The 16593-nt window shown below is 42.0% G+C and overlaps 1 protein-coding gene across 2 annotated transcripts in view; it reads right to left on the bottom strand.

Annotated features, from left to right (window-relative positions):
* Positions 1 to 319: 319 nt before the first annotated feature.
* Positions 320 to 16593, bottom strand: part of LOC147444778 (transducin family protein / WD-40 repeat family protein) — a 54748-nt gene continuing 38474 nt past the window's right edge. The window contains exons 2-8 of one of the 2 annotated variants that reach the window (XM_086527317.1): positions 5908 to 6003; positions 5235 to 5613; positions 3438 to 3594; positions 2025 to 2069; positions 1566 to 1725; positions 1088 to 1461; positions 320 to 940 (exon numbers count right to left, since the gene is read on the bottom strand). In XM_086527317.1, the coding sequence (XP_086383443.1) occupies positions 619 to 940; positions 1088 to 1461; positions 1566 to 1725; positions 2025 to 2069; positions 3438 to 3594; positions 5235 to 5613; positions 5908 to 6003 (1533 nt within the window). In that variant the 3' untranslated portion in view covers positions 320 to 618. The remainder of the gene's footprint in view (positions 941 to 1087; positions 1462 to 1565; positions 1726 to 2024; positions 2070 to 3437; positions 3595 to 5234; positions 5614 to 5907; positions 6004 to 16593) is intronic. The other variant, XM_086527318.1, reaches the window with a different exon arrangement.

Below are 16593 nucleotides of genomic sequence, written 5' to 3'. Positions count from 1 at the left end.
CCTTTTGTTGCTGTCACCAACAATACGTTTGAGACAACGGCTCAACCCTAAAATACAGCATGTTTTTAGGTCGGCCCTGCCAGTACTGCAAAACTATTTAGAGCCAAATAAAAACTATCCCTGACAAGACAGTTCTCAATCCTGATCCACCACTTAGCTGTGCCAAGGTGCAGAGGAAAAAGTATGAATAACCGTAGCCATCATTGCAGAAATTGCTAAGATGTATCTAGGCTCGCGCGACCACGGCCCAGCATCATTTAGAATAGTGCACCAGCTTGGACTCAAGATACATAGAACCATGTCAAGCAACGCAAACAAAGAATATCAGGCCTGACACAGCATAAATACCTCATTCAAGAACACCACATAACTCTGTGAATCAATGGCGCTGCAGTTAAACAAGCTTCTAAACACCCTTGGAAAGACTGTTGCTCAAAATCCTAGGTCATTCAAAGAGCGTTAGCATCTCTTTCAAAGAACCGTGAGCATGTTTAAAGGCCATGGGAAGTAGTCTATTCTTTGATTTGTGCACACTATGATTGGCTCTTAGAATTTAGTCTGATCCAATTGATTATTGATATTCAAATTACGAGAGCACATATACAGATGCCGCAGCATTTAAGAGGCATATCTGAATAAACCTATGTTCAGGTCAGACGATATTGAGATCAAAAGGGGCAACGTATGGTGCCAAGCAGCTTTAAAAACTCGCTTTTGATGCGCTCTAATACTCTGTGATGGCCCTTTGGAGTTGTACCGAATATCAAAAATGTGAATTTTTGGATCTGTAGAGCCAGACGCAATGTAATACCCATCCGGAGACCAAGTTTGGTTGATAAGTGCGGATTGAGAATCACTGCTCTCTTGCTTCCATCCAAAGACGTGAAGCTCTGTTCTCTGCACTCTTATGTCATAGAGATGGAGTTGCTGTCCTGGAGTCCTGTTGGAAAGGGGAGGAACACCTCATTAGTAGATACTACATATCTAAGCGGTGGTTTAGCAAGATCAAAGGGCTCGCTACTACGGATCAGACTGAAAAAGACATCAAATGCATGTGGTGTCAACATGGTCGAGTTAGGAACATTACCCAGTTTGTACCATAAATAGGTTGAAGTCGGCTGGATTTGGTAGCACTCCCATGGCTTTACTCTCAAGAGTGTAGCACACATAGGATCTATTATAGCGTGTATCATGCCCCACAACGCGCTTATCTGCACCACCGGAAAGCACAAGCTCCTTGTGCCGCAGACTGGCAACGCTCATGACAGCCGATGAATGCTGACCCTTGTGAAGACTTTTTGCTTTCCATTTAAGGCCCTCATTGGTTTCCTTCTCTTCCCATAAGCAAACAGCATGGTCACTACCACCTGTAACAAAATTATCATTACCCCATGGCAGGAACACCAAGCTGTTTATTATTCCCTTTGTGTGAGGCTTATCCTCAAGAAACTTTACTTTCATCTGTAAAACACAAAGCAATCCTGGGTTGCCAATACAAGATAAACAAGTTTTGCAAAATCATGAGGTATGGAGAAAGAATATCCTGGGTCTTTACAGCATCCTACCTTGCCAGTTACGTCTACCACAGCTACTTGATTGTCCCCACCATCAGCACTGTAGCAAGCATAAAGGCTGTCTCCATTTGGATGCCATACCATGTCCTCTGGCCACCTCCTCTGTTTTGGAGAAAGGCAGTCTACCGAGCTGAGGAAGTTAAGGCCAGATCTGCAAGCAACATACAAAATTGCTTACTGATTAAACCCACAGCTTAAAGAAGACACCCACTACGCTCGTCATCCCCTAGTGAGAGCAAACATACTCATGCAGGCAAAACAACAATACGCATGCCGGCATCCAAAGTACGAAAAAGTCTGCAACTTGTAGTCTTTTGCACTTTGCCCAAACCCCCTTCTATGAGGCAAGATTTTTACACATAATTCAAATTTAGGCACTCTGTTTCTGTGCTACATAAGCCATCCTCAAAATCATGAGAGGGGAACAGAGACGTGACCATATATTCTTACCCTCTTCCTTCAATCTGCCACAAGTGGATTAAGCCATCCAGAGCGCTGTACACATGACAAGCCAGTGAGTCAGTGCTAACCAGTAAGTGTTCCACTATTTGCTTAATGAATAAACTTGTAACATCAAAACTAATCACAGGAGCAACACTGCTGTCTCGCACGCATCAAAGAAAGAAATAAATCAGATGCTTTATGTGCACAAAATTAGCAGAAGTTCAAAATAACAATATCTTCATGAAACAGTGGTTATGTGCATGAAACTTTATGACCATGAATTCTCAATTATATATGCCAACTCTGATGCTTATATTCTCAATATTATAACTGAATGATGGTTACATTCTTTGAATAAAAAAATATCCAAGTCATTTTTTAAAGGGAGCTTGTTTTGTCTTCTGAGGATCATTATTTAAATACACCTAGCATCATCCGAAGGCAGGTGAGGTTTCAGAGCGACCAAATTGAGACATATCCCTGATGTGGTCATTGTAGCTTGCATGTGAAAAGGCCTCTAAAAGTTGGTCAATTCTCTTTCTCCAACCACTGCGCCAGATTCCCTGACCCCTCCTTCCTCCAGTTTCGAGTAAACTCTATATTAAGACTTCTTTCTTTTTGGTTGTACTCCATGGTGTAACACTGACCAACCGTACGCAAAAATAGCTTTCTTTCTTTACTTTCTTTCTCTCTTCAAAGTGACATCTCAAAGTGTCTAGACAACAAGCTTATGAAAGTCGTGCATTAATTTAAAATGCACTCCTCCTCTGACGCCAAGCTCACCTCCACTAAACCCAAACACATCCCTCACACACTATACCTTTGATCTTTTGCAGATATTAATACAGCTTTCATTCTTTCCTTTCTGTCTCCCATCAAAAAGTCATCTCACACGTGTCTGGACATCAAGCTTATGTAAGTCAGTATGACTTTCAAATGTACTCCTTGTCTGAACCCTAATACATCCTGTACCCCTATGCATTCCTCTCAACCTGCTGGGTCGACCTTATAAAGAGTCTGGTCTTGTACCATTTCGCAGAAAATAAGCACTTCTGGGCTGCCTTCCCATGGTCCTACGTAATATTTATTGACCTGTGGTCTCTGTCAACAAAACTTTGCTCCTTCATTGACTTCTGCATTCCTTACCCTGTTCATCCGACAACAAAACATGACAACCTGAATGACAGTGTACTGGCTTTCAAAACATTACTAACCCCATCCATTCTCCCAGCCCCTGGACACTCCACATTCTCCAAAAACAGCAACGGAAATTTATTTTAAAAAAAGACATTGAAAAAGAAAGAAAAGATATTTATGTCAAATAGAAGAGGTGAAACAATATCATAGCCCTGCATAATTTCCTGGCATGCGTCAAATTCTCTTCATGTTCTTATGGATAACATGAAACAGTGTCTATACCTTGTAGCACAGAGCTGCTTAGAGGTCGGATTGATATCCAAGCTCCTTAATTTGCGTTTGTGCTGACCATTCACATAGTCGGGTGAAATCATTCGCAACAGACCAGGGGCCTTGCTTCCACGAATCGAAGGAACGAGTTCGATACTCTCTTTGGGCTCTGTACACAAATCATGAGCCATGGGCATGGCTTTAATCTCTCACGCAGAAAGGAGAAAAACAGTTGAGAAATAGGTCTCTAAGCACACTCTGAACACTTAGCAATGAACCTCAATGTGTCACAACAAAATGAAAAGCCCTAGTATGTTGTCTGGGCTCCACAAAAACCAGGGCCCAAGCTCATCAGGGCTGGCTGCTATCAAGCTGTTACTTACCACTCTGGACGCATTTACAGTGAAATGAATTACGCACAAATAACCAAACTTCCAGTCCATAAAATTTGACTTTTGCTATAAAGTTCAATCTAATGCACCTTCCAACCCTTCCCCTTAGTTGCTGCTAAGCTCCCATCATGGTCTGTTGCGAACAAGGGTCACTTTAAATATGGGCCAAGTCTGAATCTAATTAGCTACTAAGTTCCAGTAACGGTTCCATTGAGAACAAGGACCACCTTACAAATGGACTAAGATATGAGATAGCAAACAAGAAGAGGCCTCGAATGATCCTGAAAGTTTGTAATAACATTGTGAGCCGGAATCCTTTATGACAAGTGATCTGCCAGTTGCAGGGAGGGAATTGGGAAAGCAATCAATCATAATAATTCAAGTTGAAACTCCTACATGTCCATGTCAGGTACTTCTGAAAAAAATTTATCTACATGGGACACATTTTTAAGCGATTGGTCTTAGGTGATTGAATGAAGGTTCTCCATTCTTCAGAATGCATTTGGGCCATAGAAGAGCTTTTAAAAAGCACAACTTCAGAAAAGAATCCTTAAGTCAAACAAGGTTGTAGGCTAGTGGTAAAGTGTCTCTGTGGATATTACAGACCCACACACAATTCTCAGCAGCATTCAAAATATTCTAAACAACAAATACTATTGACAATATAAAACTGGCCTCAGTGTTGGTTTAGAATAGGTATGTGGATCTCTTCAGGAATCCAACACAACTTTCGGCAATACCAAAACTTGTGCCATGGGCCAATAAGCTCCGGCTAGAAGGAGAACCATAGAACCAACACTTTGCAACATTAAAAACTGGAGACTCAATTGTTCCACAGCTAAACATGTTTCACTCCCTGCATCTTTGCCATCAACATCCTCATCAAAGTAACTACAGGATGTACCAAAAAGGTAACCAAAACGGACTTTTCAGGCTTAGTGAAAAAATTTGATTGAAATTACCAGCAACGATTTTCTGTTCCAGCTAAAACTAAAAACTTTAATCAAGGGACAAGCCTAACAGCGATAATAACCTTCCTGTTTCTACTTTTGAGTCAAAAAGTGTATCCAATCCATGATAATCACAGAATACATGCTGCATTGCTTTTTAGCTTGAGGAAAAAACTGAACCAAAAGCCTCAAAATCATGCATATAAGGGTGGTATTGCCATGACCACGAGATGTTATACACAGACCAAGAGCATTGAAAATATTCACTCGCATCTTAAGTACATTTTGCACTAAAACATTGTGTGTGTTCATCTTCAGCAACATCAAGCTATACACAAATTAATCATAAACACAAAGAAGTCTTGCTTTCAAAGCAATCTACATGTCCATTGTTTAGGAGAACCTGTGAAGACAAGACAGAAAGTGACTAATACCAATCACAAACATTTCCAACTTCACCTGCATACCTGGGCGTTTCCTTATTGGACGGTTCTCCACAGTACCACTGCTCTCACTTTTGACAGCCTTCATCTTCTTAGAGATATTGGAAACACCTTCATTGCGAGCTGCAGCTGCTGAAGATGACTGAGGCTCTGATGGTCTTTTGCCTAACGCTCCCTTTGCATTAAGATTAGAATGGCCATTTGAGCCAGGTACTATGAGAGGAGGCTTCCCAGATAATCCCTTTTCTTTCTCCACCGAACCTCTTGAAGGGGTGTCAGAATCTTGCTCTGTTTTAACTTTGACACTCCATGAGGAAGAAAGAGGTGCACCAGTTGTAAGGTGGCCTCGTGTGCGAGCCAGTTGGGCCTCTGCATCGGCTAACCTTTTTCTAGCTTTAGTGAACTGCACAGTCAAGACAAACCCTAATGTGACATGAAAAGGCAAAGCTACACCCTATTAATGGGAATATCTTCCAGTTAATCATGTTATGAACTATTTAAAAGAGACACAACCGACATAACCCTTATCAGAAGAAAAATTAGAAACGGATCAAGATGTCCAAAACGTGCCTTTCTTGAGGCCACTTGGCTAGTTTCTTTATGTAAACAGGACAAAGTAGCACTACTAGCAATAGGTGCACGTTAAAAAGTCCAAAAAACAGGACAGGTCACTTGAGCTTCCTAGGGGCCATCTCACCTCGACAAATAACTGCAAGCCCTGTGGCCCCAAAGTTCCAAACATTGAGATGGATGCTTCCTCATACCTGGTACCAACCACTCCATCACCCATCTCCTGCAAAGTGAAAGGAGCCTCAGTATGACACATAGCCTCTGTAAAATCACTGGCTGAACATGAGACCAAACCTCCCCTCTGGCATGTATATCATCGTCAATCAGCTGATTTGTAGTAAACAAATGCTCAAAATAATATTTGAAGCTATGTCAAGGATCTCATTAGGATCCGTGTGCAACCTGTCTGCAAAATCATGCAGGTCCCTAATAGAAGGTCCCCCTTGGAACACTCCCTAAAATGTGCAAAGAAATCTTTATTCATCCTACTATCCGCCTTCAATATCCAGGTCGATAACGAAGCAAATTGTCACAAATTGCTGACGTGTCAAGCCACTAAAGCCCTAAGCCGACTTGCAGATCCCGGCCAAGGGGCCTAAACCTTAAGAGAAGAAGAAGCAGATGCAGCAAAAGAAGTTTTACCAACTTACAAGTCTTGCCGAGTGGCCTACTTATAAAAGACCATGTCATGCAATGGAAGTGTTTAACACTAGTCCTGTAATTGGACACTAAAGTGTCCTGAGACACTCTAGTGTCTCAACTGAGACACTAGAGTGTCCTCTTTTCCTACCAAATTTTGGCAATTTATTTGTCAAGCTACAAAGAAGTTTTTTACACCTTGTTTCTATCATAGGTTGGTTATGAGGGAAAAAAAAACATTGGATTTTTCTCCATGCCAAAATAAAAGCCCTGTGGAGAGAATTGTGGTAAGTTCTAAATCGTAAATTTTAGTAAAATTTCAAGCTGTTTTGCCAAAAAAATCATAAAATTCTTATATCTTTTTGTAGAGATGAGCTTTTTCATATTTGTAAAAGCCAAGCGTTAGTACTTAGTGTTACAATACAATGGAAAGACGTTCAAAGAATAGTTTGCAAGTTATATACATAACTTCATGCTTGAGCACGTGCTGACTTAGAGCATAATTTTCACCTTTCAAAGGTCCTCTCATGGAATTGAGGCTATTCTAGTGCGATTTGACAACTGCAAATGACTTTATATGTTGAAACCAAGAAAGTAAGTAATTTTTCGGCTCCCTAACTCGGTTAAATCTTGTTGGTTGCACCCTATCTTGAAATTTGTATTGTTCAAAAACTCATGAAAATCTTGAGTCCTCCATAATAACATTGAAACCAAGGTTTTAGGTACCCCAATTGTGTCCATACCATGTACTTTGACACATTTAGTTGATATACGTGAAAAGCTTGGAGTTATTTGAGGTTTTGAATACTTACGTCTCAAGAATTAAAATATCAAAGTCTTTGCATACGCAGTTTTGAATATTTGAAATGATACAATAATTGTTGCTTACCAAAGCACTTCTACTTGCCACTTTGAGTCCTCAATGGAGAGTGTAAGCAATGTATCTCTTTCTAAAACTCGCAAATACATCAAAAACATATTTTTATTTATATACAACGATATGCTTGAAATGGCCATATCAAACACATAAAACTTCCCATTATTTTATACACTCTGAAGTAAATGTTTTTGCACCTATAGCACAATTGTGGAAAAGTTGGGTAAATTTTTTTTACAAGGTCTCTTCATTTTTTCTTGAGCTTATGAAGTCAATTGCTTCAAAGCATCAATCGCAATCTTATGGGGGTTCACTTGATGAGTATATTTCTTGATCATGATAGCTTCTAAAATGCAAGGTTATATTTTTTGAAGACCTCTAGCTAACATATTTAAGCATAACAAGAGGGTTTTCTTAAATACACCGTATGATGCACGTAGCATTTAATCTAAATTTGTAAAAAAAAGACACTTAAGTGTCCTGTTTTGGTACCAAACAAGTGTTAAGGATTTAGCTTGGATCTAGTACGCCGCACAAACATAAGGTTACTTTACTTCACTTGAAAAGAGAAACTGAACTAAATACAATGAAGGAGAGAGAAGCACACAGCGAGAGAGAGAGAGAGAGAGAGAGAGATTGCATGTCGGGTTCCAACCACCCTCAAGGCCCCCTTACTCTATTGGCTTTATTACTTGCACAATGCTGTTACAATGATGCCTCAACAACGAGACACCTTATTACAAGAAGGCCAATGTTTTGGATGCTTTCAAACAAGGCATAACTATTTTGGTTGTCCCCAACGCATTGACAGACCAGCGGAGCCGACGCCCGTACCGACGGTCGACACAACCCCAGGACCATCTCCAGCCAAACGAGCTAAAGCAACCATTGGACTTGTGCCCGACATCTATCACATACGCCTTGAAAATACAAATGAATTGTGTCAAGCATATGGCGAAGTCAACGGCTTCAAAGTTCAAAGCCCTAATTTTCTTTGACCCAAGAGCTACCGAAAACTTCATCCATCCAGAATTCTTGAAGTAGATGAACTTTGATTATGATCCACATGGTGGCGAAATCGAAGCAGAGTTAGCAACCGGTCAGACCTAGAAGGTGGTACCTCTCATTGGTGCTTTTCCAGTGACCATCCAAGCATATCAGGGAAAAGCCGATTTTCACATTATGAAGTTGGACAAATGTGACGTTTTCTTGGAATGACAAAAATGATACAACATTCCGGCTGTCTGAACAAAAACCTGAATGAATTATCTAGTTGTTTTTAATACTTTTGAACTATGTTTGAGGAAGTACTGGTTGAAATTTGTTTGAAATGGATGGTATCTATTTTAAACCTGTCTTGGTGCCGATTTGAATTGTTTGACTCTTGTTTAAATACTGGTTTCAATGATTGGAGATTTTATTCTCGGGTGGAGTCCTGAGAAATGATGTTTGAGAATGCTTGCTCATACTCATGGCCCGGACCCTTGTGGTTATTTGCGTGGGGGGGGGGGGGGGGGGTATATAGAATGTTTGAAAAGTGTTGTTTTTGCTCATGGCCCAAACCCTTGTGGTCATTTACAACGGGAGAATTGTTGTTGTTACTCATGGCCCATACCCTTGTGGTTATTTACAGGGGGGAGTATTAAGAAGTCTGAGCTGTGGTTACTCTCAGCACCTCCAAACGATACAGGCTGCGATCTGGGGGGCGTTTGGTAGTAACGCCTCTATATCTCATGACCCGGACCTTTTTAGGTTATTTTCGGGAGGAGTAATGAGGGAGTCATTGAACAACTCATGGCTCGGACTGTGATGTGCCAACCACTGAATATTCCTTATTGGATGAGATACTTCTAGGAAACCAACGACTCAGGATATCAAGAGCTCCGGTCTGGAATGAGACTCCTTATTGGATGAGATACTTCTGGAAAATCAACAACACAAAATATCAAGAGCTCCGATCTAGATTGAGAAAATTGATTGTCCCTTAGAATGTCCCTCGAAATGACCCATGGAAATTTTTGAGCTAACTTGAGTTGTTTTGCAGATATGCAGTAATCCCGAACGATTACTTTCTTTCAAGAAGGGGGGATGTCACAAATTGCTGACGTGCCAAGCCACTGAAGAACGGAGCCAACCTGCAAATCCCGGCTCAAGGACCTAAAGCCCTTAAAATAAAGCGGGACCACACACACACAATCTCTTGCGTAGCAACTAATGACGTGGCAAGCCATTACGGACGCCCGGATTTCGTGGTGACGTGACAACTATACAAACGTCCACAATTCACGCTAACATGCTCACATGGCAGCTATACGGATTTCCGCAAAACGCGCTAGCAGCTTTTTGGACCAAATGTTTTTGAGTTTGAAGCCTTTCATGTAACTGCTTTTCATAGACCAAGGGCCTTAAATTCCCGCGGACATGCTAACGTGGCAACTTCATGGATTTCCACAAAACATGCTGGCAGCTTTTTGGGCTCACGCTTTTTGAACCATATGTTTTTGAGTTTGAAGCTTTTCATGTAAATGCTTTTCATAGGCCAAGGGTCTTTAAATATGTGCAGAGGGTTCAATCTCCGGCACTCTTTTGGGTGAAGGTGTAAAGCGCGAGTACCGGCATTATACTCGGTTCAAGTAATATAAAGAAATACAGAAAGGGGTGCCAAGGTTTGGGGCCAGTACTCTTTGGGGTGGAATTTTGCCACTTCGTGTTGTGTGTGCTCTCTCTCTTTCAGTTCAGTTGTTGTTGAAGTGCTAAAAGTCTGTTCAGTCTGTTCTTTTCCTTTGGCACGTAGTACCTGTCCCGTGACGATCCTCATCTTGTGGTAAGACGTTTGAGGAGCTATCCAAGAACAAAAGAGCGAGCAAGAGATGTACTGGTATGAAGAGCACCACAATGTGCTAACAACTGTAGATTTCGACCATATTGACATGGTGCGATGGGCCGGTGTAGTATGGCTCACAGACAAAACCAGTAGCAAATGGTAATTGTCCTCAGTATGTAGCCACTGAATAGCCCCCATAATGTGTGAAAGTCTGTCAACGGCAATGCATGATGAAATGCAACTTGCCCAAGTCTCAATAGCCTGCCAAGTATGGTAAAGAACAAAATCCATGATTGAAGCCTATGTCCAAGTCTTTGTATCAGCCAAAGATAGGGAGAAGGATAGCATGGAACTCTGCCTGCTACCTAGTAGAGAGCACGTCTTCTACACACGCCGCAAAATAAACAAGCGTACCAATGGCACAGTGCTCGGCTCGTGAGAACTACTAAGCTACTTGAGCACTAGCTATGAAGGATCGAGGAACATGAGGAGGTGGTGGGGCACAAAAAAGAGGTAGTGTGGATATATAGCTTTTTACAAGATTGCTTTTCATGAAAAAGCAATGTGGTAATGGTTTATAAGCGTGGTAGGATGAACTACTTAGACAAAGACATTGAAATTACGCTAGAAGGTCACAATTGAAGGGTAGAGGCTGAGGCTAAGGATGAGAGTTGACCAAATAAAGTAGAGGCTTCCTTTTAGGCTAAAAGAGAGTCTTTCCTAAAAGAGCTTTTTAGAAAATTGGGGAGCGCTTTTAGATACTTGAGAGCTATCGTGAATCAGCTTTTCTTAGCCAATTGCACCATAATCAAGTTAAATAAATCTTGCGGTATTCTAGTTTAATAATTGATGTTGACAACACATGCAATTGGGATTTGATAAATAGTATACCATGATTGTAATGTCTAGACTTGCCAATCAACTGTTTGATATGGCTATACGCTGGAGTACCATAATTGTTTCTTCACCTCAAACTGTCCATCCATTCTAGCTCCAAACAAAAGAAGCTTCCCCATTAGTCCGCTGCCACATATCTCTGGTTGAGAGTGTCACGTGCATGCACTAGATATGTGTGACGGGTTTTAGGGCTACGGTTTGTGCGTCAAGGTCATAGAAGCATCGGATCAATCATCAATGTGTTTGTTTGGCCCACCCCATACTCACTTTCCCTAGAATGGTGGTCCATGCCAATCTCTTGGTCAAAGCCGGAATCCTCTGTGCCATGAAAAATTCTCTCTACGTGGTATTTTGCATCTAAAGTTATCTACGTGGAACTAGGGACATCTGTGTGACAATCGGGTCTTGGACTAACTTGACTGAGTTTTGCACAAACCGACCAAGAGGCCCAAAGCTTAGAAGAAGAAAAAGAAACAAAAGGATTCCCATCTTATGAAGTCCTACCAAGTGGCCCAAAGTCATAAATAGGTTAGGCTTTTTAATCCTAACCCCCGCACAACTTACAGGAACCTACCGTGGGGCCCAAACCCTTAAAAAGCGTCCCCCCCCCCCCACACACACAAATAATATATCGCGTGAAAACTAATGACGTGGCAGGCTATACGGATATTTTCGCAAATTGCATTGTCTGTAATAACGTGGCACCTGTACGGATTTTTGCGTTCTTCATTGGCTATTGTAGGAAGATTTTTACGTCACTTTTTGGGTGTAGATGCTTTTAGAATCAAGTGCTTTTGGATCTGATACTTTTGGGGCTCCGCTTTTGGGCATCCCAAGTAAGTTTATAAGTGCCCAGAGGGCCACTTCTCAAAGAGCATCTGGACGCAGAGTCTCGAAGAGAGTGGGACCCTTAGGAGTTGTACTTTGCGAAGTGAAATAATAAAGAATTACCAAAAGGGACACCAGTCTTTGGGGCCAATGCGTCTTGGCTTGAAACTCCGCCGTGCCGTCTCGACTACTCTCTCTTTCTTCACAGTTATTCAAGTGTTCTGATGTGCTAAAGTGTTGCCAAGTGTGTAGATTGTAGTTATCTCAATGTTTCCGTCCGGTCCACTACCCGAAGTGATTACAATGTGTACCTCGTCATGATAAACCTTCTTCCAAAGCCCAAAAATGTTTATTGTAGGCATGTAACAAACTTGGACACCCCATGTCAAGATTCTACCGCGACACAACAGAGATTCAGTTTAAAACAGTTCACAAAAGACGACACGGCCCGACGTAGTTCCGTGCCCAGAGGTATTGGCCCCAAAGATTGGCGCCCCTTTTGGTATTTCTTTTTATATTAATCTATGTGCAAAGTACAAGCGAGTCCCTGGGAACTCACACTCAGACTCTGTGTCCAGATGCTCTGAGTAATGAGGCCCAAAAGGCCTATTTATTGTTACAAGGGTTGCCCAAAATCAGAGCCCCAAAATCTCAAACTAAAAAGCTTCAACGCAAAAGCATTATGCCAAAAAGCTGCCAGAAGTTTGCCAGCGTAATTTACAGACGTTCGTACACTGCCACGTCAACATGACCAACGCAAAAGACGGAGATCCGTACGATTGCCACGTGTCAGCCTATCAACGTGATTTCCGACGGGTTTTCCACTGGGCTGCTGCTACATCAACCTGTCGACGCATTTCTTTGCGTGTCCAAGGGCATGCCACGTCACCAGTTTGTGACATACCCCCCTCTTGAAAGAATTGTAATCGCCCTTGATTACGCCTGCAAAACAGACAAAGGCCATAAACTGTCTTAGTAGACACTGACTGTTAGTACCAACCCACTAGACACAACACATCTAGCACTTATACAAATTGACAGTCACATCATCGGACATCACAGGACATCACTTGACATCACAGGATATCACATGACAAATCACATACAAATTCATTCCAAATCTCAGACCATGATTAATCGGCAACGTATTTAGTAATGGCATCTAGATCCATTCCGCACCTCACGGATGCCCGATTAACTAATCCTTATTGCAATCATGTCTATAGAGATTTATGAGACCGAAATGGTGCATTCATTTCATCTTTCAGCTCCTGCATTCAAACAAGTCAAGTACAAATCAATCATTTTTATTTTCAAGGAATTCCAGTTCATAAAATCAATATCCCTGAAACCCAAAGAGGGACATCAATGACTCTATTCAAAATCGGAGTAATCCGTTGACAAAGGAGCGGAGTGACTCCCGTCTTGTGCAAACCCGCTGCACTAGATTCACCCATGCTGAAATAGGGGTTCTATCGGAGTAGACTATGCTAAACCGAATGCTTCAAGGTAAAGTTCCAAAATCTAAGAAGTATCTGCTAGGTCCTCCTCCTCCATCCACTTCGCATCCAATGCAGGATAGTTCTTGAACTTAACCAAGAACCGCCTAATCACTTTACCTTTAATCTTTTTGTCCTTGTGTGCCAATATCTTTTCTGAAACGAGTATCTCCTCGCTTTCCTCCACTTTGGGTTGCTCATCTGGCTCCCCATCATCGGGCACATCGCCTTTAAAAGGCTTCAATAGACTCACATGAAAAGCATTGTGAATCTTCCAAGTATCGAGCAGCTTCAGTCTAAAGGAGACATCATTTATCTTTTCTTTTATTTGGAAAGGGCCATAGTACCTCATGCTAAGATTTGGAAAAAGCCGCTCCTTCCCTTTTTCTTTCTTAAGCGTGCCTTCTCAAAACATAAGAGCACCCAATCGTCTTCCTTTAATTTCAAATCGTGACCGTGTCGATCTGCTGCCTGCTTGTGTCTTTCTTGAGATTTCGCTAAAGCCTCCCGACCTTGGCAAATGTAGTGTCCAAGTCCCTCGTGTATTGGTCGGCTTCAAAAATCTTATCTTTCGTGCTGAGGAAGGGTGGAACCTTCGGAGCACCTTCAATGATCTCAAATGGTGCCTTCCCCATCGAAGAGTGGATCATGTTATTGTAGGCAAATTCCAACAAGGGCAAAAAGAATTCCCATTGAGTCTCTTGATTAGAAATGTAAGACTTCAATAAATCCAGTACGACTGAATTTGCAATCTCAGATTGCCTATCTGTCTACGGGTGGAATGATGACAAGAACTGCAACCGTGTTCCAATGTTCTCCCAAATAGCCTTCCAAAACAAACTCGTGAATCGGGGATCTCTGTCAGAGACTATTGTCTCAGGCATGCCATGTAATCTGAAAATCTGTGCAATGAATAGTCTCGCCAAATGATCCGGCTTGATTGTTTTCTTCACTGGAATGAAGTGAACTTGCTTGCTAAATCTGTCGATGACAGTCCAAATGCCATCATGCCCACTTTGTGTCGTCGGGAGATCAAAAATGAAATCCATAGCAATACGTTCCCAGGGGCGGGTGGGAATGGGTAAAGGCTGTAACAATCCCCGTGCTTTATGCCTGTCAAACTTGACCTTTTGGCATACCAAGCAACTATGTACAAAGTCATCCACATCCTTCTTGAGTCTTGGCTAAAAGAAGTAACGCTCCACTCCTTTCAAGGTGGTGTCGATGCCGCGGTGACCTGTAAAAGGTGGACAATGACATTCAATCAGAACCTTTTCCCTCAACGGCTGTGTAACGCACAACATCGTTTTCTTTATCTAGTAGCCATCTCGTATGGAATATCCCGCTACTATCTCCCCATTTTGTATTCGAGTGAATACATATGAAAAATCTGGATCTGTTGCGTACTCATCAACCATGTTCTCGAAGCTTCTATGATGAATCACGGAAATAGCCAAGACTAGCTGCTTCCGAGAAAAAGCATTTGACACCAAGTTCTTCCGTCCCTGAACATGGACAATCTGGAAATGAAACTGTGACAAGATGTTAGCCCACCGCATCTGCTTTTCCGAAAGCTGCTTCTGTGACAAGAAGTAGTGTAAACTCTGATGATCAGTAAAGACCGTAAAATCGGCTCCGAGTAAGTAATGTCGCCACTAAGTAAGAGCATGGATCACTGCCAAAAGCTCCTTCTCATAGATCTGTGTTGTCAATTCTGGCCTAGGCAATCACATGGCCTTCTTGCATTAAGACCGCTCCCAGACTACGACCACAAGCATCACAATATACTTCAAATGACTTTTGCAAATCCGGTAAAGTCAATACTGGTCCAGTAGTCAATTTCTCTTTCAATGTCTGAAAGGAAGTCACCTCTATGAGTCCCCACGAGAAAGGGACTCCTTTCTGTGTCAGAATGTGCAAAGGGGAAGCTACCTCTACAAACTTTTGAATGAACCGCCGGTAGTAAGAAAAGAAGCCCAAGAAGCTTCCTACTTCATGAACATTCTTCAAATCGGGCCAATTACGTATAGTCTCAATCTTGGTCGGGTTCATCTGTACTCTTGCTGCTGAGAGGATGTGTCCCAAAAAGTGTATCTCCAGCAAGAAAAATTCACTCTTTTTGGCATTGATAACTAACTTGTGATCTCGCAATGCCTGAAAGACCTGTAGCAGATGGTGTCTATCTTCTGCTTCATCCTTTGAGAAGACTATAATGTCATCAAAAAAAGTGCCGACAAATGATCTATACTCTCTAAAAATCCTATCCATCATTCAGTTGAAAGTCGTTGGAGCATTGGTAAGGCCAAAAGGCATCACCAAAAATTCATACAAACCAAAGCTTGTCCGAAAGGCGGTCTTGTAGACATCTCCTAAAGCGATTCGGATCTGAAGATATCTACTTTTCAAATAAACCCTGCTGGTCAAGAATAACATCGATCCTTGGAATCAAAAATTTGTTCTTGATGGTGATTTTATTGAGAGCTCTGTAATCAATGCACATTCTCCAAGATCCGTCTTTCTTTAAAACCAACAACATCGGAGAGCTCAGCTGGATAAGACCCTTTTCCAAAGGGTCTTTCACTTGGTTCATAATCTCTTCATTCTGGGCTCGGCTAACACGGTAAGGTGGCCGGTTCGGTGGTGTGCTTCTAGGTATCAAATCCATGGTATGATCCTTAGGTCGAGATGGGGGCAACTCGCCTGGCAGGCCCTCATAGAAGCAATCGGCATGAGTGTGGAGAAAATCTTGGTTCTATATCAAGTTCAGACATGTGCGTTCTGTGTTTATAATTTAACTCTTCCAAGTAGATCGAGTAAACAAAGAAACAAGATTTCATGATTTGGAAATGGCCGAAGCCGATACATAGGGACAGACTCGCCCTTCAGTTTTACATCAAGTACAAATTTTCGGCCCTTTTCGTTCGTCAAAGTTGCTTTCTTTGCTCGATAATCAACCACGGTGTTGTTCTTATGGTACTAAGGGACTCCTAAGAGAACATCACAACCTTTCAAGGGCATTATGTAAAAGTTCTCGTGCCCCAAATACCCCTGACAATGCAACCGAAGTTTGCCGATGACAGGTGTAATGGCCATGTCCGGTCCGGGTGCCGCTAGAACTACCTCTGCTGGTGGTCCCATCCTATCGGGTAAAATCTCGAGACGCGTCGCCAATTCAAGTGAAATGAACTTGGTCATGGCTCTTCCATTGAAGAAAATCAGGGCTTCTTGATCTTTCACTTTCCCCCAAGC

Source organism: Adiantum capillus-veneris, chromosome 13 (genome assembly GCF_014529385.1).
Source record: "Adiantum capillus-veneris isolate H3 chromosome 13, ASM1452938v2, whole genome shotgun sequence".
NCBI lineage: Eukaryota > Viridiplantae > Streptophyta > Polypodiopsida > Polypodiales > Pteridaceae > Adiantum > Adiantum capillus-veneris.
Note: the sequence above shows the minus strand (reverse complement) of the source record. Positions and strands in the feature narration are given on the sequence as shown.